This window comes from Vigna umbellata, chromosome 1, assembly GCF_029865625.1.
Source record: "Vigna umbellata cultivar VRB3 chromosome 1, Vumbellata_1.0, whole genome shotgun sequence".
NCBI lineage: Eukaryota > Viridiplantae > Streptophyta > Magnoliopsida > Fabales > Fabaceae > Vigna > Vigna umbellata.
Window position 1 is genome coordinate 89,068,020 of NC_142165.1, and position 23,096 is coordinate 89,091,115.

The window sequence follows — 23,096 nt, forward strand, 5'->3', positions numbered from 1 at the left end:
CGGATAAAAAATTTCCATTAATTATAAAATGTCATGGACAATATGTATTTTCTGGGAATAATGATGTGATGACAAAACTATCCACAATCTCAGGTTTATGGTTTGAGGTTTAATTCTATGAAATACACCGAGATTTCCTCCGTAAACTAAATGAATATAAATAGAATGTGATATGTACAAACAAATTGGCCAAGTATTTTTACTATCCAAGAAGATACACTTTGAATGTTTCTCAATGAAGAGTTCGAAACATCTTTAGCTAGAATAATATTATAATTAACTTGTATTTACTGACAATTAAAATAAAATAATGTACTTTTCATAAAAAGAATTTATAGAGTGATGTGTGTATTCCTCTCACCATTTGGTGGTACAATCCAAGAAAACTTTGATGTTTTAGCCGACGATAGCTTTGTCATCAAAGAAAAACATGTTAGTAGTATTTATTTTTTTCAAGTAAGACTGCAGTTGATAATTCTTCAAAAACACTTTTGTTCGGTTTCTTCGGATAGGAAAAGTGGTTACGACTGATGAAGTTTAAGAAACATGGCATGTCTGGTCCTAATAAATAATAGATTTAATTAAATTTTTTATATTTTATAAATACTTATATTTTTAAGTTTCTATTAAAATGTTTCTACTCTATAGAATGTTTAAAATATATATTTTTTTGTACAAGTACTTTGATTTTACTGTTAATAAGTTGATATAACTATTATTTTAATCTTCAACTCCTTGAGGAGGGAATGAGCCTGACTAACAGGCTAGTTGAAAGAAATTAAAGAAAGAAAGAAATTGCAAGTTAAGTAATGAATTATGAAGAGGAAAACAAAAATAAAGATTATGCATCATTAATAGAAAAAATAAAGAAAGAAAAAGAAGATTTATTTTAATATAGCTTATGTCATACCCCAACAGAAATATAGAGAGAAATCTAAACAGCAGTTGCAATCAAACTCAGCGTACAAGTTACCACCATTAGTTCCGTGTTATTGACTACATGCTACAGCAACTGCTACAAATACGTAACCACAGGATCTTTCCTTTCTAAGTTCTTCCTTTAATCTCTCTCAATGTCTCGCTTCTCTGTATGTCTCCCAACTCTCCACACATTCCCACCATACTTAAAACATCATCAACCTCTTCCAATCCTTCCAACAATTCCGTTCCACCGTCACAAGAACCGTCAAGTCAAGATCTTAAATCAAAACCTAGACAAATCCTCAACAACGGTATTTTTTATTTTGTTTCATTATTATATAATTAAAGTAATTTTAAAATTGCAAAGAAACCGAAGTAGATATTCAAATTTATAAAAAAAAATGTAAATCTTTTATTGTCTCACGGTTAAAGCAAAACCCATAAGATCTTGAAGCTAAAATAAAATTTTAAAGATAGGAAGTACATGAGATGAGATGTTCCAATGAAATGTGTGATGTCAGGAAAAATCTGTAGCAGATTTTGACAACAGCAAAGGAACGAGTACCCCAAAAGGTTTTCCTCGCAAATTCCCAAGCAAAGACTTGAAGAAGAAAATCGCCATCGCTTCCTTTCTAGGAGCTATGGGACTTCTTTTATCTACAAGGCTTCACTTCTTTGGTGTTCCTTCGAAGGATCATTGTGCCCATGCATTCCCGTCCGAAGAGGTTTGTTCCCTAACGGCTCCCCGTTTCAGAATTTCTCAGTCTTTTATGTCACAGACATTCAATAATTTTAGTCAAGATATGTAATTTCTATCAAAATAGATAGAACATAAAAAGTGAGTGCATGAAATTAAAAAGGGGTGTGAGAATATCAGGAGTCCTTAGACTTATGGGATTGTTTCTGTGGTGTTGTATGTTCTAGGCTCAGCACAACGGGAAGCCCACTGTGGTGGAGTTTGATGCAGATTAGTTTGAATTACGTGAGGAATTAGCTCCTACTGTGCACAAAGTTGAGCAGCATTTTCAACTGATGACAAAGTGAGCTTGCACAAGTGATGACTTCAATCGATGCCTTCTGCAAAATTTCTCTAATTATTGTGCTTCTTGTGACCTTTTCGTGTACAATAATTTACTATCTTGATTCCACTGACATATATCTGAGAACAGGAAATGGGCGAGCTTTGTTGTTATGTAGAATGTGGATAATACCATGTGTGAACATGAGCAATTTATATTCTGCTTCCCACTCTCACACTCTCTGGTCATGCAACTTGTGTCAAATCAGACTCAACTCACAACTAAGAAACCTAAACGAAATATGCTTGATGAATTGAACAAGATGCGCGTCTTCCAGAACTTTGTTAGGTTCTATATTCCTTTTACTCGGACACTCTTCTGTAAGATACCATCTTCTGGTTCAAGTCTAGTTGTAATGTTTCTTGTTGCAACACAAAATTATGTTTTCGCATTAATCAAAATATCTGTTACTTTTCCATAACCTGGAAGAAGACGTTGGTTTCAGCGAACTGTTTGAAAGCAAAAGTAACTCTCTTTTCAGCAAAAGATCGTGCAGTTTTTGTTAAAAAAGGTGAAATAAAAGTAGTGTGCTACAACTGGGATCATTGGGAACTTAAAATCAATATATAGGATTGCATGAACCGATACTATTTCTAATAGCAACACCAGGGGATACTTTTTATGGGACTGGTTAACCTTTTTATGGAACTATCATTTTTATTATTCCTACAACACAAATGCTACACAATCTGAACGCTTCATGTCAAAGCAAATTTCGTTACTTGTTCCTATATTTGCCACCCAAATTATGGGTACTTTCAATAAGGGATTACAGCAAACAGTTAAAAACATAACCGTGAAGGAGCCATTACGTTCTAAACGATTAACCTTAGTTTGAATGAATAAACCCATAGCATAAATATATGTCAAATTGTCATTAATTCCCGACACTACTATTGAATGCAAAGTTAGGCCTACTGATATCATCAAAGACTAGAGAGGAAGAGTTGTTGGATAGTATTTCTTTTGAAACAAAATCTTATATTAGTCTCCAATCTATCTAATTTACAGCAATTTAGTCACTTAAAAGTTGAATTTGTTGCAGTAATTTTTTTTTTGTCGAAGAACTAAATTGGTGTGTATTTAAGTAGTTTTTTCTGTGGAAGAACTAGATTGGTTTAGGAGGCACCGAGTTTCAATGGGCGCAGTAATGATTAAAATACCTTTTCAGTCAGCGTCAATTGCTTACTCTGAGCCTTTCCCTTTACTAAACTTTTCTACAAAAGGGGGCGCAGTAGGAATCGGAACCACGATATAAAACACCAATGAAAACCATGTTTGGTGTAACGTCACTTATTAAGTCATTGACTTGGATAACTTCTATTGAAGCACCGTTAGCAAATATCAAAAGCAACATTCCATCACTGACTTAACATATTCAAACAAGATAGTTACCGGCTCAATTGTTGGTTATTCCAGCAACAAATTCTACAAGATAACTCTTCGTAGGTCACTTTCTAACGAACAAAGAATAGTGAATAGATTAATTCTGTATATTGAGTACATAGGATCGGTGAACATAATTAAATTGTCTTGGACATTGTTGGTACGATTCAGAGAGAAAGAAAGAAGAATCTCGATGCCAATCATCATCCAAATGGCTATATATCCTACAATTGAAAAAGAAAAAAGAAAACCATTGAATGACGTTTGCCATTCAAATAATGGGTATTTCACCCAAATAAGTATATTTACTAACTAGCAATTTGTTGAAGGTGAGCTAGTTCCACTGAGCCAAGCATCATGCACAGATACAGGAGAGTTGTCCTTCACTTCCTTCACTGATTGCAAAAACATTTCACTCTTGGGTGGAACAATCAATGTCTCACTCCCTTGCCCTGCAACTCTCTCAAAACTAACACCAACCAATGAATTCTCTCTTCCTATTCGAGGCGATGAACAAACGGACCCAACCGATGAAGCTGTGCATATGGTTTCCTCCAAAGCTTCCCACTCACTGCGTCTTATAACTTCAAGCTCCTCAGCCACTTCAATCATGGTAGGCCTCATGTCACTATGAAAAGCAAGGCATCTAAATGCAAGCTCAGCCACCTTGTGAACAGAATAGAGTGTCCAAGCATCCCTATGTGGCTCAAGGAAGGGATCAATGATATCATCGAGACAACCCCTCCTAATCCTTTCAACTGCAAGTGCAGCCAAATTGATTTCACTTGTAGGTCGCGAAAAATCAACCACTTTCATTGCACTTATTATCTCTACCAAAACCACTCCAAAACTGTAGACATCACTTTTATCAGAAAGGTGAAAGTTCTGGTGGTATTGGGGATCAACATAGCCCGGGGTCCCTTGTGGGGCGGTTGAGATATGTGATGTTTCTGACATTCCAAGCCTAGAAAGCCCAAAATCTGCCACTTTTGATTGAAAACTGTAGTCCAAGAGTATGTTGCTGGATTTTATGTCTCTGTGATATATCGGAGGGTTAATGGCAGAATGGAGATATGCTATAGCATTAGCAGTTTCTGTAGCAATGGTGAGTCTTGTTGTCCATGGAAGTATTCCGCCCCTCTCCCTTTGCAAATGTTCAGATAGTGTTCCATTGGGCATATACTCATACACAAGTATCTGTTCTCCTCCTTCTATGCAGCAACCTAGGAGGCGTACTAAGTTTGGGTGACTCACTGAAGAAAGGAGCTTGATCTCGTTTATGACTTGGTCAACACTATTGGTGTCTCTATACTTAATCTTTTTTATAGCAACGCACTCATCGTTGTGAAGGTGTCCAGCATAAACTGTGCCAAATGCCCCAGTTCCCAGCCTATGTTTTTCATCGAAAAAACTTGTGGCTCTTTCTATTTCTTTGTACGGATATAGAGGAACAATAGAGTCGCCCGCAGCTTCTCGTAATAAGCGCTTTACTGTAACTTGTTTTCTCAGCCAAGAGGAACGACGCCTAGTAAAGTAACATAGAAGAGACAGAGCAACCACCAGGGTAGCCACAATTATCACCCCTGTAAGCAACAATGCAGCACTTGTTCAGATTCTACTACACGTTTTTAACTGAATCGATTATGTATCCGGATAATGGGAATAGAGAAATAATTCAATCAAGAAAAACACAAAATCCAGTTAGTGCTTAGTTCTCTCCAACTCTTGCTGATTTACTTTTTGTTCAGTTCTCTCCAACTTTTGCTTATTTTAGTATCTTTTAATAAAGATATGCAGTCAATAATCAATACTGGTAAACTAATTATTAACAAGAAACTGAGGTCCATTTATCAGGAAAGCATTGAATAAAATAAATCTATGAACTATACTACATAGAGGGTCATATATTGGCTGAATTTCGTAAGGCTCTACCTCCAACAAGGACACCGATTTTGATTGCTTTTCTACATCTGCAAAGCCATAGTGTTGAAGGTTTGCATTGAGGAACTGCTGAAAAGGCTAAAATGAAAAAAAGGGGATTAGAAAAACGACAATATTAAATACACAGAAGCTTAAGTGTCCAATGAAATGAAATAGTTAATACAAGAATTGTGGCATGATGCAACTGATTTTTTTACACCCATAATTCTATTTCAGACACCAAAACAATAGAGTAAACAACTAAATATCATGGCATTATTCATATCTACAACCTGTCGGTGAGTTCATATCCGTGTATCTACTGACCAATTCTAACCGGATCTGTCGTGCCTTCAATAATATTCCTTATAGATTGCGTCAAAGAAGATGTTTACTTAATTTTAGTTTTCCAATGACTCGTATCACACTCAACTTCAACTTCTAGTGTCGGAAAAAGAAAAAATGATAAGCAACAAGCGTCGGTCGGTGATGTCCTGAACTAAGAAGTTACATGTAATATTAGGTTCATTTCCTACTTCCCCACTTGATAAATGTATTTGGCACCACTCTCTCCCCTCTGACCACTTATAATATAGAATAAAAAAAAATTCAAATCCATCCTACCAGACATGTGCTTTACCTACCATTTTGATCCATAAATAATCCAAAGGTACCATGAGAGCATGTTGACTTCTGAAGAATTATTTCCTACGCAGATTACCCTTCAAAACAAAAACATATCAAGCCTAGCATTGAACAGTTCCATTCTTCCATATTCTCTGCGAAATTCTGGGTCACTAATCACCCATTAACTCAAAAACCAACACCCACACCCAGAAAGAGAATCAATATCATCATGGTCCAAATGGGTCCACAATAATCAAAATATTGAACTTTATGCTTAAATCTACATACCGCCCATGCCCCTAACAAATCAAATATTCCCATTGTGAACCTTGATAAAGCACACACTGATCTTTCAGAGATTCCCCCACTTAAAAAACCTCATCCCCGAAATTCCCGATGCACAATCCTACACTAGTATTATAAACTAAACCAACCTGGTTGCCCAAAGCATAAAGCCGCAACCAGATGTCAAACACCACTTGGTCATCATTCAACAATCATAATCACCATCCATTATCATCATCATTACAATAACTACTTCACGAAAAGCAAACAATACATATACCTCCTCTCTCAATTTAAACGTTTTTCTTAAATAACACTTTAGACACTGTTTACCGTTTACCTTGTTACTACTATTAATGTATTAACCAGAATGAAAGTGTAATTAAACTAGACTTAACAGGTATGAATACAAAACCACAAAGTAACTTGTAATAAGAATGAGAAAAGACTCACTACTCCGGCAGCCATCGCCGTCTTTGAAACCGTCGCCTACGAAACCTTCATGGCACCGGCACCGGTAGCCTGGATCTCCTGTGGCAAGCTTGACCACCGTGCAGGATGCATTGTTGGAGCAATTACAGGGCCCTTTGAGCCACCACCCCAACTCAAGCATCTGTAATTGTAGCGAAAGCTCTTTTCCTTTACTCTTGTCATAAGCAATGGCAGAAAACAAGAAGCTACACCCAATTCCTTTCAAATCACTCTGGAGCACATCTTCACGCGAACTATTATTACGCGGCAACCGCTTGAAGCAAATAAAATTTTCACTTTTGTTTTCCCAATCACACCCCTCCACTGGGCCGTGCTCGCCAACGAAACTCGATGGGGTAGTATCGCAGCCATTCTGTTTGGACTTGCAACCCTGCAACAGAAAGCTATTGTTGAACGTAGGAGCAAAGTTGACGCCGAAAAGAGGGTCTATGATTCGCAAGCTGCGGTTGCACTTCACCGGAAGACTCACGAATATGCTATCAGAGGTTATATTCTGAACCTCGAACTCGCCGATTTTGACTTTCGTACTGTCGCTGCTGCAGTTTAGTTTGACTTTGCTGTCAGAACAGAACCCAAAAGGGTATTTTAGGGAATGTTGTCCGCAACTGGGCTGGCAGTTGCTGCTGGTTCGGGCGATGGTTGAACAGAAAACGAAGATGGTGAGAAGCAGTGCGAACTTTGTGCTGCGGTGGAACATCTCTGGATGCGAAATGAAACTTGGATTTGAGGGAACGGTGTAATCATCAGCTTTCTGCTGTAATAAAGAGTTAGGCTTTTGAGGAAGTTGGAAAAGCGTTTAAATATACGGTTGACTTTGGAGAAACGGAAATTAAATCCTGTGAAGGATGCGGTTGGACAGCCATCTATCTCAATAAATGCTCACAGGAAATAAAGGTTTGAATGAAGTTTGGAATGGAAAACAGAGAGAAAAATGAAGGGTGACGTTGATATGATATATATGCATACCTTTAGCTTCCGGGCTGGGCAATTGGGAAATTAATGAGTGTGGCAGAGGCAGGAGTTCTTCACCAAACCACTCGAAGATCGAGGTTGAAAGTTAATGGTGTGTGTGATGTGATGTAAGAAGTAGTAGAAGAGTTAACGTTGTCGTTTCTGAAGCATAAAGAGACCAAGGAATGAAAGAAGATCAGCGCACTGCGTAACACAGGCAAAAGATCGTTTTGATTGAGTGAGTTTTCAGAGAAGCTTCTTCTAATTGTTGTGTGGCGTCTCAGACCACTTGTCCTGGGACCCCAACGTAAACTACATGTCTTCATTTTTGGGTCTTTTCTCAATGACCAATCTACCCTTTGATTATTTTATTCTCCACACAAAAGCCCCTGCTCTTTCTCACAATTTGCCTATGCACACACATGCTTCTTTGGCAAGTGTGGAAGAAATAATGTCCATAAAAAGAGCAAACATAGAAATACAAAATAATTAGGACATTTTTTTGTTTAGATAAGTGAGAGTAAATTGAAAACAAATATATTGGGATTTCCTTTTATTTTTCTATTTTTACTACGGAAAAAATTACCTTAATAAACAAGCTCATATATACTTTATTAAGTAGAATAGTTGTTTATTCAGCCATAAAAACATTCTTAGCCACGTAAGATCATTATGTGAATTGAGAATAATCCATTTTACCTCAATCACAAATTATTGTTTTGAATGTCAGATACTAATAATAATATTAATAATTATATATATACAGAAAAAAAAATCAATCATAAATATATTAATAAGTCAATATCATATATCTGGTATTAATTTTGTAATAAAAGTATGGAAATATGAAAGAACCAATTGTTCACACAAGTTATCAATTTCCAAATAATTGATTTTTCATCAGAAGATAATCCATCATCATACGTCAGATTAACGTTATATAGCATCTGAAAATCGATTTCGTGCATACTTCCTTACATCTTTCACATAATTAATCGTACGTTGTATTAATTTATATTAAGATATTTAAAACCTTTAATTTTTGAAATATAAAATTTCTTTAAGTAATGAAACTTTATTTTAATATATGCACATAATATATGTATTACCACAATCAAAGAATTTCAATATTTAATTCCAAGTGATAAAATATTTATGTTGTATATATTGTTGTTCATCAATATTTTAAAGGAATGAAAAATATTTAGAAAAATAGAAATAATATAAATTCATATTATGGAAATTTAAAGAAATAATTTAAAATTAATATATGAATAACAATAACTAATAAATCAACATCTTTAGATGTTTATTTATATATATATATATATGTCAAACGAATAAACCATTGACCAGAGTGTTGACTTGCCAAGACTAATTTCATATTTTATCTTTTCAGTCTTGAGTTAGGAGTAGAAGGTAATAAATACATTTATTTTTAAGCTCCTTAATTTATGCTGATAAAAAAATCCTTAATTTACATATTTTCCCAAATACATACATTTTTTATTTTAAGAATATTTCTAAATAATTGTTTGGCCAACTTCCCATTTAAGGAAAAAACAAAAGTTGGGTAAAAAAGAATTACTCTAAGTCTCTTCCATAACCATTTTGCAAAACATTTCTAATAAATAATAAATAAATAAATATATTTTCTTAAACTATAATTTATTTATATGTAATTTAAAAAGAAAATATTCGTATAAGTAGTGACCATTAGTTTTTGCAAACACATAAAAAGAAAAACCGAATAAATAAATTTATTTTATAAACTAAAATTTACTTATACATGGTTTAAAATGGGGAAGGTGTTTTGACCATAGGTTATCGCAAAATAGGTAATATCAAAACAGATATTTCTTAAGTATTTGTATAAATTTATTATTTATATTGTCTTTCAGAAGTTTTACATTTTTTTAAACTATCTTTCAGTTAAACAAAATAAAATAATTAATAATATTTAAAATATAATTAATTATCTTGAAAGAGTCAATGACAAGAATTGATTTTTTCTCCTGGATAATTGACTATCTTTATTTAAAAACACCCTTAATTTATTTAAACATGCGTTTGTCTTATTCATGTTATATTGTGGACAAATATTTAACCATTCCAAAACTACCTTATATTCTCTAATTGTATACGAATTTCTTTCTATGTTCTACAATTTTATTATAATTACCATGTTTAATAATTATTTAATAATGATCACTTTACATACTATTATTTTAATATATATTATTAAATTATAATATGAATTATATATATATATATATATATATATATATATATATATATATATATATATATTGTATGTATATAGAAATATGTATGTATATGATAATATTAGTAGATATAATATCATTGGTTAATAGTATTAGTTTAAGTTTATGTATAAACCTAAAATGATATATTTTATTAAATTAATGTATGGTATTATTTTGTTAAATTAGATTAATCGAGTCATGTATCTAGACTTTAGTGATATTTGTGACTATTAACTGATAGAATCTACAATATAACATATTCTCTTACATAATCAATAATATAATAATTTAATATAATAATTTAAGCAACTTAATTTAGAATATCGAGTAGTAAGTATTAGAATTAGACATTACAAATTCATTAGACACTAATATGATAAAACAAGTTTGGATGATAACAAAATTCATAATAAATTGAAAGACATTAGTTAAATTATTCAAGTAATAAAATTATTGATTGGTTAAAGAAATAAGTATAATACATTCATATAAATAATGGAATAAACCTATTCATTATTGCTAAATACCTATTAGACGAATTATTGACCATACACTGTTTAATTACCCACCCAATATAAGTTGTGATTACATTTTATTATCTAACGGATGCTTATGAGTTGAAGTAAGATTCATAAAAAATAATAAAGACTGGATAAAATAAGTTTAGAAGTTAAAGAATTTTAGAAGTTAGAGAGTGAGTCAATTCAAAGAAATTCATCAAACAAGTCAAAATAACTAAGTCAAAATTGTTAACCAAACGATTCAAGTCAAAGACATTAGCAACACAATATAACAAATAACTTCATCAAACAAGTCAAAGTAGATAAGATAACTTATATTGATTAAACATTAAGTTCAAAACAAGTAGATGAGTCAAGTTAATAAAGTCGCCAAAAAAATGAAATTAGTGCACGAGTAAATACTTTGATAAGTATATCGAGACTTTTCTTATAGATAAAGATATTGAAGTAGAGAAAAAATATTTAGAGAAAAAAATACATTTACCGTCATATTCTAAATGTGATTATAAATACCAAAGCATAAATGAAGAATATGAATGAATGATTAAACAAAGATAGAACAAGAACAAGCAAAATATTCATATATACATTGAGATTATAGAGTCAAATTTTATTTATTGTGAGAAATATTAGATTATGTAGTTATTCACAGTAAATCCTTTCCATTAAGTTTCGTATGAGCTTTGATTGTAGTTTTTAAATTTGTGAGTTGTAATTATTATTTCATTTGAGAGTTATTGATATTATGAAAAGATTAAGAAAAAAACCTAAGATGTTTATACTTGCTTAAGAGACTGAATGCAGTTTTAGTGTCTAAGTAAATCAATATAAATATGTGTGTGCAATCTCTTCTTTACTCTTTTACTTTGATTATTTTACAGTTGTGCAAAACGTAATATGTTTACAGATTCTATTTATCTCCCTCCTAGAATCACATTGTACTAACCATAAAAAGTTGAGGAAGAATTTCTTGTATGCCTAAAATGCATGATAAATGCATAAATATTAGTTGTAATGAACTTAAATCAATTTAGATTTTTAGTTTTTTTTTCTTTCAAAGTCTTGAATTAGGTCAAATGATAGTTTTATATATTTAATATGACTTTTTTTTAAAGGATGTTAGTCTCTTATATATTATCTATCTAGCGTTCAATTGTGCTTAGATTGATTATAAATCTATAATGTGTGGAAAGGACTCTTTTGATAAAAAATGTATTAAGTTGAATAACACTTTAATGTATATATTTTACATTCAATCATAAATTCCTAATTTTAAGTAACTTACCCACTTGAAATAACTCACCGTATACAAAATTATTTTATTTTTTGTTATGATTGTATTTAGAACATAACAGATGTTGATACAAATTTTAGTGATAATTCTAAACAAATATTATATTTTCATATAAGTCTTTCATTAGATTATATATATGTTTTGATTAAATGCATCTATATTTTAGAATCGATATGTTCTATAAGCCTTTTATGGTGTATCACTCTTTATTAAATCTTGTATAATACTAATATATGTGAACTTTTGCTTAACATAAATACATGTGGGTGTTACGACTAACATGTTTTAAAATTATGGGGAACAGGTCATGTGTGTGGAAAACGTCCTCTAGCATACACCAAATTACACGATAATGATTTCTTATTTGAAAAGAAAAGAAAAAATGTAGAAAAATATTGGTGATGGCGATGGTCAAGCAATAAATTATAAAATGATATAACCAAAACACAAGATGAATGGAGTGGGAAATGTGGTGAGGGACCCAATGCTTTGCGTTTGCCTCCATCACAAACTTAGTACTCCATGTAAGTAGATAATACTTTGAATTATGAATAAATAAATAAATATCATTACCAAATCAATTTAGTACATACCATTCATTTTGATGATTACATAAAACAAACATTCTTTATTGGATAACCTAACACATCATCAATATAATATGCCACTTAACCAAATAAGCTGTTTTCCCCACAATTGGGGAGGGAAAACCTTTCTAAGACGTCCAGAAAAATGTCACCAATACTAATAATTATATAACTGGAATTTACCACTCTAGCCTTGCTTCGTTTTTCTTAGGTGACCATTTCTTTATACCTTATTATTGTTAATACTTGAACATTTTTACCAGTTAAATGGATTCTCAGGTTTTTATAGACTTCACACTATTTTCTCTTTATAGTTTCAATATAGATATTTGGATCAAATTTTCCATGTTTTATAGCAAAAATTAAATAAAATTTTCTATGAATACAAATTACTCATAAACTAAATTATATAAATTTTTATATCACCTTTTTGTAAGTTTTCATCTTGTATGTTACATACTGTGAAGAAACTTATTTCGTTTTGTTAATTCCTAAAAATATTTATGAAAATAGTTTGTTGAAATATATTTTATATTAATATAGTTATTGACCTAAAAACTCACAATAATTATAATTTATTTTTTATTTATCTAATTGGGTGACTGAGTTCCCAGCTATAGGGAAAAGTTATAGTCATATCTGAAAAAATATTTTTGAAGAAAGAAAAGAATAGTAAGTTTAAGTATTAATTTCATAAAAATCAGTAAAAAAAAAAGCTTAAATAGAATACTGTCTACCTCTAAATACAAAACGGACATGTAAATATTTAATAAGATTATTTTGGTAGGTTATCAAGTTAAAATTTCAAATTTAATACCAGAATAACATCAATAACATATATGGCATTGGATAACTTTTTTTAAAAATAATTTATTTCTTGAATAATAGTTTCTAGAAACTATATCTTGTTACAATTCGGAAAAAAAAAGTTTTAGATGAATTAAGTCAAGAAAAGTAACACTTATTTTTCCGAAAAAGAACAAGATATTAATGAAGCATTGACTTACGAAGCCCAAAGGTTGGAGAACAAAGAATTAAGATGTTTTGTAGGTGTTAGATGAATTTGTTAATAACTCTTTTGAGAAAAAAAAAAGTTTTTATAAATTACAATTAATTTATATATAATTATACACATATGCTATGAAATTTTTAACAGCTTATAGTGAAAAATTAAAAGTTATAAAATTATAAACATTATTTATTTTAAGAAATAAATTTATTAATTAAATTAAATAAAAATAAGGTTATTAAAATTTTGCATATAATACATGTTATAACTAATGATGAAATTACAAAACAATTCATTCCTTATGAGAAACAGATTAAAAAAATTATTTCGTATTTTTATTGGGGACAGATCGGTCCAATATATTTTCTAAGAACCAAATACAGAGTGAATAAAAATGAATAAAGTTGATCCACATTGATATTTATAAGATCCTCTACATTATTTTGTTTATAATTATTTGTTTGATCCACCAAAATCAACCTTTTACTGAGTCTCACGCACCAAACCGATGCACCCTGTTGACTTTACCTTGACTTTGTGTGTTTTTTCTTTCTCAATTTATATTTGCCCCTTTTCGTCTTGGCATTGTTACAACTTAGAATACTCCATTCCACAATCACGGCATGTATATATATATATATATATACATACATGGCAAGTTCACGGTATCATCTGTCAATATAATCATGGCATGTTCAAGGTATGAAGCAAAATATGGTTATCTCCCTTCTAATTGTGACGGGTCAATTACTCTTAACTTGTTTCTTGTCTTTTCTTTATGGATCTTCTTCATGACGTGTGTGTGTGGATTTATTTATATCTATTTGCATGCAAACACATACAAACTCTACAAATTGCCCTCCAAATGCTTTGGTTGAAACCACTATAATTCTCACACATTTATTAAGGAACCACGTAGACATGCCTTTTAGGAATTCTCTTGCACCCATAAGCTAAAGATATTTTCAGATCGTCATAACCACTTGCAGTCCACCGTTGTACAGAACATTGAAAGAGATTCATTTTTCTTTTTTAAAGTTTAACAAATAATAAATTTCTTTTAAGATATATTCTCATATCATCTTAAAAAAATAATTTAACTCATTTTTATATTTTGAATATGTTGTGTTATATAGTAAGATATTTTATCTTAAATATTATATTTATTACATAAAATATCTTAAACGGTTAAGATATTTATAAAACCACTAACCACATTTTTAGGTAAGATGGTTATTTCTTATTTTGCTTATAAATACAGTAATAGGGCCAAGGTCCAGGTACGTTCTCTTTATGCTCTAGAGACCCTGAATAATATTTCAGAGCAGTATCATAATCATTCCCTTGAGAGCTAAGGCTCCATAATTCACATCTGACTTGAGCGTCCGAGTATCTGCAACCTCCCCCTCCTTTGGCGAGTAGGAACAACAACAATTGGAGAAGAGCAAGCGTCCCAGACAGCGTCCCAGACAGCCAGGAGCAATAAAGACACACCGGACAAATGTACACCGAAACATGTTGTATTTTTAATTAATGTGAAATTCTGACCAATGAAAAAGATGATGCTCCACTAATTATATGTAAATAGGCAGGTCTTTGAAAATTAGTAAAATGCAATTCCTCCCTCTTCTTTTATTGGTTTGTTCAAGGTTTTATTTTAGTTTTTGTTTTTGTTTTTTAACGCACTACATTATTTCTTTTAGTTACTAACATGTGACAAGTGATAAGAGGTATGATGTTGAGTTGATTCGTTATCAGCGAATAATTAAAGAAAAATTGTTTCCAACCTTTAATCTCTTCAACTTCTTAATATGTCAGTTATCATGTCTCAAGTTATAAATTTTAACTGATGAGCAAGTAAGTTAATATGAAACATTTATGTTTTGTCCTTCAACACTTTCATCTAAATATTTAATATTATCATCATTAGGACATTACTTAAACAACCTTGGATCATCGATATGGTCTACTTCAGCACCGCTTTTACACGGTTTCAATATGACTAAAACTTTTACTATACTAAATATCCTTAAAAAAATTTAACTTTTAGATATAGAACAGTTTTAGTAAGCATCTTAAATTTAAGACCTATGTTTATGAGATACTCCCTAATTAAAATATATTGATGTAACTTGATGAATGTCTTAGAACTAAGACTTTAGTTTTGTGTAAGACAAATATTTTTAGATTAAAAAATATTTTTCAATGTCACTCACATGTCTTGTGAACACCAACATTAAATGTCAGTCACAATGTCTCGTTGTTTTTTTTTTCTTTCCTTTTTCTGTTTGCTTTTAAGGGTCTTTCTTGGTGGACTTTCAGTAATGTTTTGACGTCCTTGTAATTTTTCAGAAAGACCATTTTACCTTTTATCTCTTTTATACGTGAAAAGGTTTTTACTTTATTCTCCAATAATGGAAGAGTGTTGGTGGAGCCCTTAGTGGTAGTCAAATGTGTTGGGTGTGTGGTTAAATGATATAATGTTATTTGGAAATTCATTTGGGGTCTCTTGACATTATTTTCTTTTTGGATTTTATTATTTAATTTTTTTAATAGATAAATATAAAGTATATTTAGGATTTGCTTTTGTTATTGTTAAATTACGAATTTCCTTTACTTGTACATACATAATACTCAATAATCAATTTTTCTCTGTCTTCTCCAAATCACCTTACCTCTGTTTGCGTCTTCATTTCCTTTATAAGGTTCCTACGCCATATCTAATAGTTATGAACTGTACTTAATGGAAGATAAATATTGTATTTTGGATAATATCGCAGTAAAAATAAAAGTTTTATATAAAAAATGTATTTTGGACAGTATCGTAGTAGTGACAAAAATGAAGTGTGCTCAAGTTTGAGTACTACACCCATTTAAACACGATCATATTTTCAAGACCTTTAAATATGAGTCCTTCCATGTAGAGATAACTAAGGAACGTTGTACTATTTTCAAGCAAAATCATTGTACAAATCTAAGCAAAAAAAAGTGTTAAATTGTGTTTATCATACTACGATTGGAGATAATCTTATTTTATAAATCATTTACCTTTGTGAAAATATCTTTAAAAGTATATATTCTTTTCGTGAAAGTTAAAAAATAATATTAATTTTATTTTTTAAATATAATTATTATTTTATAAGACGTGTTAGACCATAAATCTATAAATCTACGGGTCAACTTTAGGTAAGCTCATAAACTTATGAGTTGGTCTAACCTGAATTAATTTAATTTAGATAGCAAACAAAAATAGCCTTCCAAAAATAATTTGATTCAATTTATGTCATAATTATTTTAGTTTCACTTATTAATTTTGTATGTTTTGTGGGTAAGGATACCAAAATTATTTTATAGATTCTTCCTAAAGTTATTATTTATCTTTCTATGGGTCAGTATATATCAAGAATTGACTAACTCGTATATGGATTATTAATTTGTGAGTTGGATAAAAACAGGTTCATAGTGGATTGAAAATTTCAATCAAATATGCAAAATAATCCATTTTGACACTTTTAGTTTTTGTAAATCCTATTCTAGAAATTATATTCCAAAAAGCTTATTTTGAAAATTTCAAAAAATTATCAGAATATGTAATATGAAAACCACTCTCAAGAAGGGTAAAACGGTTATTTTCAAAATTTTGGAGGGTTCTTAAGAAATTTGGGGATTGCAGAAAGCAAAAGCCTAAGCAAAAATAGCCTTAGACAAATAATCCAAGTCTTGCTTTCCCTTCTTTACTCTTCACATCTCTATCCAGATTTTGGATGACCTCTTCCTTCAAAAGATTCATAGAACAACATTAAAAAAAGAAAATAGAGACTTCTCTATCCTAATCATTTCAGCTTCATGACAGACTTAATCCAGGTTTTTCTTTCTACACTTTCATAATTTCTAAATGAACCTCAGAGGATAAGTTGTTTTTTTTCCCTAGTTCCTTCCATGCCCGTAAAGGACTATGACCTCCTACCGTTCCCACACATGACCTACCCTCCTCTACGTGAAGACGAGTACTCACGGAACATCAGGATGAACGACCAGCTTAGCATGCCCACAGTCATACTTTACCAAATCCAGTATTCATACATGAGTCGTTCCTCCCCGGAACGCTCGTTCATATTCCACAACATTTCCAAATCACATTTTCTTCTTCTTTCATTAATAAATATCTCAGTTAACTATCTCGTACAAAGATTCCAATAAACTTTAAAATAACGAACGTTCAACCTTAAGTGAGAACAAGATCGAACACGTGGAGCGAACACAAGATATCTCAAATTTTGAACTAGATTAATATCAAGGGTTGATACCGAATTGAGAGATAACGAGTACAATAATATATTCCAAGAACGAATGAGACGAACGTCAATTTCAACGTTGAGTCAATTAGATGAACTGACTCTTGAGAACTCACTCAGAACATTAAAAGACTAAACCAAGAATGTGGACTCTAGGGTGAAACCAATGAATAAAGATATTTCAAGGCATTCAAAAATTGGTACTTAGAGTGATTCATCGGAAGAAACCGAACACTTGTGTTTAATTGAGTTTAGTATCAAGAAATCAAAATGTCAGTCAAAGACTGAACACTATAGAGAACGAACCCTAGAGGGCTTACACGAACGCTCGTATTAAAAAAAATTAGCTTAAGGAAATGGAACGAGTGCCTGGTGTAAGACCGAGCACTACTCAGTACGAGCGCTTGGTGTAAGACCGAGCACCAATAAACTTAACATAAAAAGGCTTGATAACATAGCACGATAATATTGAAGTAGTGTTTACGAACAATAAAATATACAATTTCATATATACTTAGATTTATAACCGAACGTTAATACCGAACTGTGCTTGACCGAACGCTCATGCACAGTATTATGAAGTGAAGACGCTCGTCCTCAACTAGGATTCTTCCCAAATGAAAGAATCCACTACAAATCCAAATTCACTAGAAAACCGAACGGTTAAGGACCGTTCAGTAACGTACGTACTCTTTCTTAGGGGAATTTCATATTCAAAATTCATATATATTCAAACTCATTTCTTAACATACAACTTCATAACTTTCCACATTCATATTATAATCACTTTCATATTTCATAACATCCAAACATAGAGATTTCATATATTTCATGTATCAGAACATAGCATAGCCATATTTCATTTCCAGTCATCAAATCAACGAACGTTCATACAACACAGTAAACATACAGATTAAATTAAATAAGCTTCCCTTACCTCGATACGTGAATGAACGTCCTAAAGGTAGGTTTTGGTTCGTCCGACTACAAATCTTTCTACTCTCAACGATCAACAACTCTTCAAACTAAACCAAACAACATGAAACCAAAAATAACTTAGACTACATGCCCGCATGCAACCAGAACTTGATTTGCATGTAGCGGAAGACGAACGACTAAAGACAGATACACTTACCCGTTCAAACTTGAAACTTGTTCGGTTCAAAATGAAGCTTGGGACGCCGGAAGTGCTTCCACGGTGCCTAAACGATGATCGGAAAAGAGAAAGGGTGAGTTTTGATAGAGAGAAGGGGAAGTTTCTAGAGAGAAGGAGGAGAATTTGAAAGATCAGGATTTTTGGAGAAGATGAGTGCATACAGAGAGCGTGGGCGGTTTTCAGAAAAATCAGTTTTGTTTAAAACGAACGTCCGCTCGTCTGCTGACACCTGCATTCCACTATCTGATTTTCGAATCTCGTTAATTGACACCTGGCGTCCGCGCAGAGGGGTTTTGGATGCGTTTTAATGAGGTCTGACAATATATATATATATATATGAGCTTATGTTTTGAAAAAAGAAATCTATTGTTATCATTCTTAAATACATAAATAAAAGTTGTTTAACATTTCTTGAACATGTGAATCAGAAGTATGAATCTGTGTTATGAAATATATATTCCAAAATCATTTTTTAACTGTTCCATGTACTAAGTTCCTCCATAATGTCTGAAAACTGATTTAGGAAAGATATAACAAAAAATTAATGTAGAAAATTGATAATTAGCTAACATTGAAATCTTTAGATGAATTTAGATTATTTTAATTGAGTGATTCAGTTTGACATGTGATTTAACACTGCAAAGCCTATTTAAATTGAACAAACAAAAATTAATTATTTAAATATTACTATATTAATTATTATTTTACTCATATGAAATATGTGTATATAAGAAAAAAATTACTATATCTAACTTAATTCATATTTATAAATTTAATCTATGAAAAAATTATATTTATAAATCTATGACAAAAAAAATAATAGAGTAATATATGAATGAGATGAATAAAAAAATTGCATTACTAAGTATTACATTCTTAGCTTTGAAGAGAACAATATTATAACAAACTAAAATATTAACAAAAAGAATATAAAATTAATTTTAATATTTATATTTTGAAAATATTGTAATATCTTAGATGCTTGTGAGGAGATTTACTAAAACTAAAACAGATAAGTTATAGGAATTATTAATATCAATGTAAACAAAACATAAGCTCTTTGCTAATTTTATTGTAGAAGTCTAACACTTTTTTTTATCTTTATATTTCTTTTACCAAGGAAACAAAAAGTATTAATACAAGCAAGGAAAATGTTTAATACTATACACATGAAAAACAAGAATTTAATCAGTGAAGTAAAAAAAGTAAAAGTATTAATAACATTATACAATAGTGAAACAACATTACAGAATAGGTGAAGAAGAAAAGATCAAATAAACGTATTAATTTAATTTAAAAATATTTTATAGTGATTAGCATAGACAAAAAGGTTATTTAAGTAATTTTGAAATAATTTTCTGTCATGGACATCATGAAATATGAACTTAATTGTTCTTATTAAATTTGTGAATTTTTATGATAAATACTTAAAAAATTATAAATTATATTTTTCAAATTAAGTTTTTTACGTCTAATATTATTTTTATTTCTCAAATTAAGTTTTTTACGTCTAATATTATTTTTATTAATTAATGATGTAACGATTAATTAAGTATTGCATATTCTTATTCTATTCTATCATCTGGGTTGATTTCATTTAATTTTATAATTTCTAAATTTTACAATTTTATAACTTTTATAACTTTTATAATGTTTTAAATTTAAATTTCATAATTTTGTATCTATTAACATATACTTTTTTTTAATACTAAAAAGATTGTAAATATTTTTTAATTAAATTTTGAAAGATAAAAAATTTCCAAATTTATTTAATAAGAAGTTCCTAAATTAACTTAGGATCTGAAACTTAATAAAAAGTAAAAGGAAAGAAAAGTCTCCAAAGTAAAAGCACAGATAACTAAACTTTAAAAGGAAGAACCAGAGTTACAAGCTCCATAAGTCATTTTTTACTTTGTTCATTTTAAGAATTGGATATTTAGAATCCAGTGTTCAGATTATGTTTTATTTGTTCGGAAACAAAATTCTAAAATATAATTTTTATATATTTATACGTTCCATAAGTTTAACAGTGAAATATAATTTCAGAATATATGAATATTAAAAATTATAATTCAGAATTTAAATTCCAATACATTTTATTTTACATGGATTGATATTTTAATATTATTTCATAAATAAGTGAAGAGGAGAGAGTACTCCAATAGGAAGGTGGGTCAGAAATTAAACTTACCAAGTTGGTAACAGGTGAAGAGACTTTAGTAATGTTTTACTCCAAAAAAGATTGTAAATTAATGATATTTTTCTCAAAATATTTTTAACTCCAATATATTTTAACTGAAATATATCTCATCTCTTTAGATTGAGACAAGTAAATAAACAATCTCCATGGAAGTAACTAAATTATAAAGTATTATTATTATTATTATTATTATTATTATTATTATTATTATTAAAATTAAAGAACAAGGTTAAGAGCTTAATTTTCTTAAAGAAAATATCTGTAGACAAAGATAAACCATTAAATGGAGCTTGAAGAGTTCTTATCATTAGGAGGAATTTGTATAAGAGAGACTCATTTTTAGTGAAGATTGGTGCTTCTACTCTTTTAAGAGAGGTTATGAGAAGTTGCATACAAGATAATAATAGAAGGTGGTATTCAGAAGGTGACAAATATAATAGTAGTAGTTAAGGTGTTTCCAGTTATGGAGAAGAGAAAGAGTCAGCCAGATGAAACCACTTTTGTTCATGCACAGTGGCGGAGTTGGCATCAGAGGTCCCCATCAGAGCCTCCAAAGCGCTTTTGGCTCTGTTGTAAGACCTGTGTTGCCGTAAGCGTCCAAGGACAGCTTGTTTGTCCAGACTCTGGAAACCGGCTTTTGAAGACTTCAACCGGAGCTGTCTGGATATCGCACTCGCACCCTCTGTTACCCACTCCTTTTCTCCTAAGCTATCAACATTCTCCTTTTCTCTTTCTGCGAAAGCTGATTGAGATCTGGAATTCGTGAACTCCATTTCTCTTTCTGGTTTGTTTCATGATAAGCAAGGTTCCATATATAGTGACAATGGGTAGTGGTTTCAGTTTCACTTAGTTTCAGACAGTGGTTTTGCCAAAACAGGGGTTATAGAGTTATAGAGGTCAGAGTGGTGTCAAGCCAACAAGAATCCACATTTTAGTTTCCTTACGTGGCTGCTTATGGTGAAGAGATATTTTCTTTCACCATTTTCTGCAAAACCGAAAACATGCTTTGGTTTTGGAGCAGAAACAAATTTCTGCATTTATTTATCAAATGCTAAAGTTAAATTATTAAAAGAGTGTGAGACAGTGCCAAATGAATATATTTTTTATTAACATGTAATATTGCCAAATTTTTGTTTTTTAAAATGGGGTAATTTTCTCTTGTTGTTTATAAAAATGAGGTAATTGATTAATATATATATATATCATATTACAAGAGTAAGTCATATTGAATTTAGACAACTTCTAAATTAAAGTGGTAGTAAGTGAAGATAAATTTTTCATTCAAAATCGTTAAGAATCTTAATAACTTTTATGAAATAAATTTAAATCAAAGTTATATGGCATGGTAACTTTCATTAGCAATTTTTAATTGAATTGAAACGGTTATTAACGATGACGAATTTACTTTTAATGAATTTAGTTTTAATGAATTGTTTTTTAGTTTTTGATTTTTTTAAAATATAATGAAGTGTGAATTAATTTTAAACTTAGGTTGTGTTAGAAATATTGGATTAAAAATAATAATAATAAATTTTTTATGAATTAATATTATATAATACTTAGAATTCTTTTATATATGATCTCTAATATCGTCTTTTTCTTGGTCTTCTAGATGGTTTATGTGGTTATTGTTAGTGTGATTTGTTGTTTTTTTACTCTATTCATTTTGAGTAAAGTGAGGATGATGAACAACTGTTTATGATGTTTGAAAAGGCATTGATGAAGGATAAAATGACATTGATGAAGTCTTTGGATTATGTCGATAGTGTCATGCTTGAAGTGATAAACATGTGTAATGATCCTACACTAAAGCTTGAGTGAGATGAAAAGAATGCTTATGAGGAAGGGACTTGCTGGAATGAGGTGTTTGATGAGTTGCCAGGCAGAGGGTGAGAATATTCAAACATTTGACCGTGATCCATAGACGACTGACCAAAAGATTGTGGATGGTGTAGAAAATCTCCAGAAGACAGGACATGGGCTTCGCGATAGTGGAAGGTGAGACAAAGAAGACTTTAATATGATTTTTTCAACCGTTGTAAGAGCAGGTCACACCACAACCAAACTGCTGCTTGATATAATATTTAGAGGGAAGAACATATTGTC

The 23,096-nt window shown here is 30.7% G+C and overlaps 3 protein-coding genes across 3 annotated transcripts; 1 reads left to right on the top strand and 2 right to left on the bottom strand.

The window, feature by feature from the left end:
- Positions 1–1,024: 1,024 nt before the first annotated feature.
- Positions 1,025–2,431, top strand: LOC124830622 (uncharacterized). Its single transcript, XM_047304395.2, has 3 exons — positions 1,025–1,232; positions 1,443–1,646; positions 1,846–2,431. Exons 1-3 carry the CDS (start codon positions 1,074–1,076, stop codon positions 1,891–1,893), a joined length of 411 nt encoding a protein of 136 aa, XP_047160351.1. The 5' UTR covers positions 1,025–1,073; the 3' UTR covers positions 1,894–2,431.
- Positions 2,432–3,446: 1,015 nt separating this feature from the next.
- On the bottom strand, positions 3,447–7,921 carry LOC148206733 (wall-associated receptor kinase-like 14). The gene is made up of 3 exons (XM_088104651.1): positions 6,672–7,921; positions 5,319–5,405; positions 3,447–4,969 (listed from the first exon to the last, which is right to left on the bottom strand). The coding sequence occupies exons 1-3, from the start codon at positions 7,405–7,407 to the stop codon at positions 3,699–3,701; spliced, it is 2,094 nt and encodes a 697-aa protein (XP_087960777.1). The 5' UTR covers positions 7,408–7,921; the 3' UTR covers positions 3,447–3,698.
- A 13,303-nt stretch (positions 7,922–21,224) lies between these two features.
- Positions 21,225–21,763, bottom strand: LOC148206734 (uncharacterized). The gene has a single exon (XM_088104652.1). It carries the CDS (start codon positions 21,761–21,763, stop codon positions 21,452–21,454), a length of 312 nt encoding a protein of 103 aa, XP_087960778.1. The 3' UTR covers positions 21,225–21,451.
- Between the last annotated feature and the right edge of the window lie 1,333 nt (positions 21,764–23,096).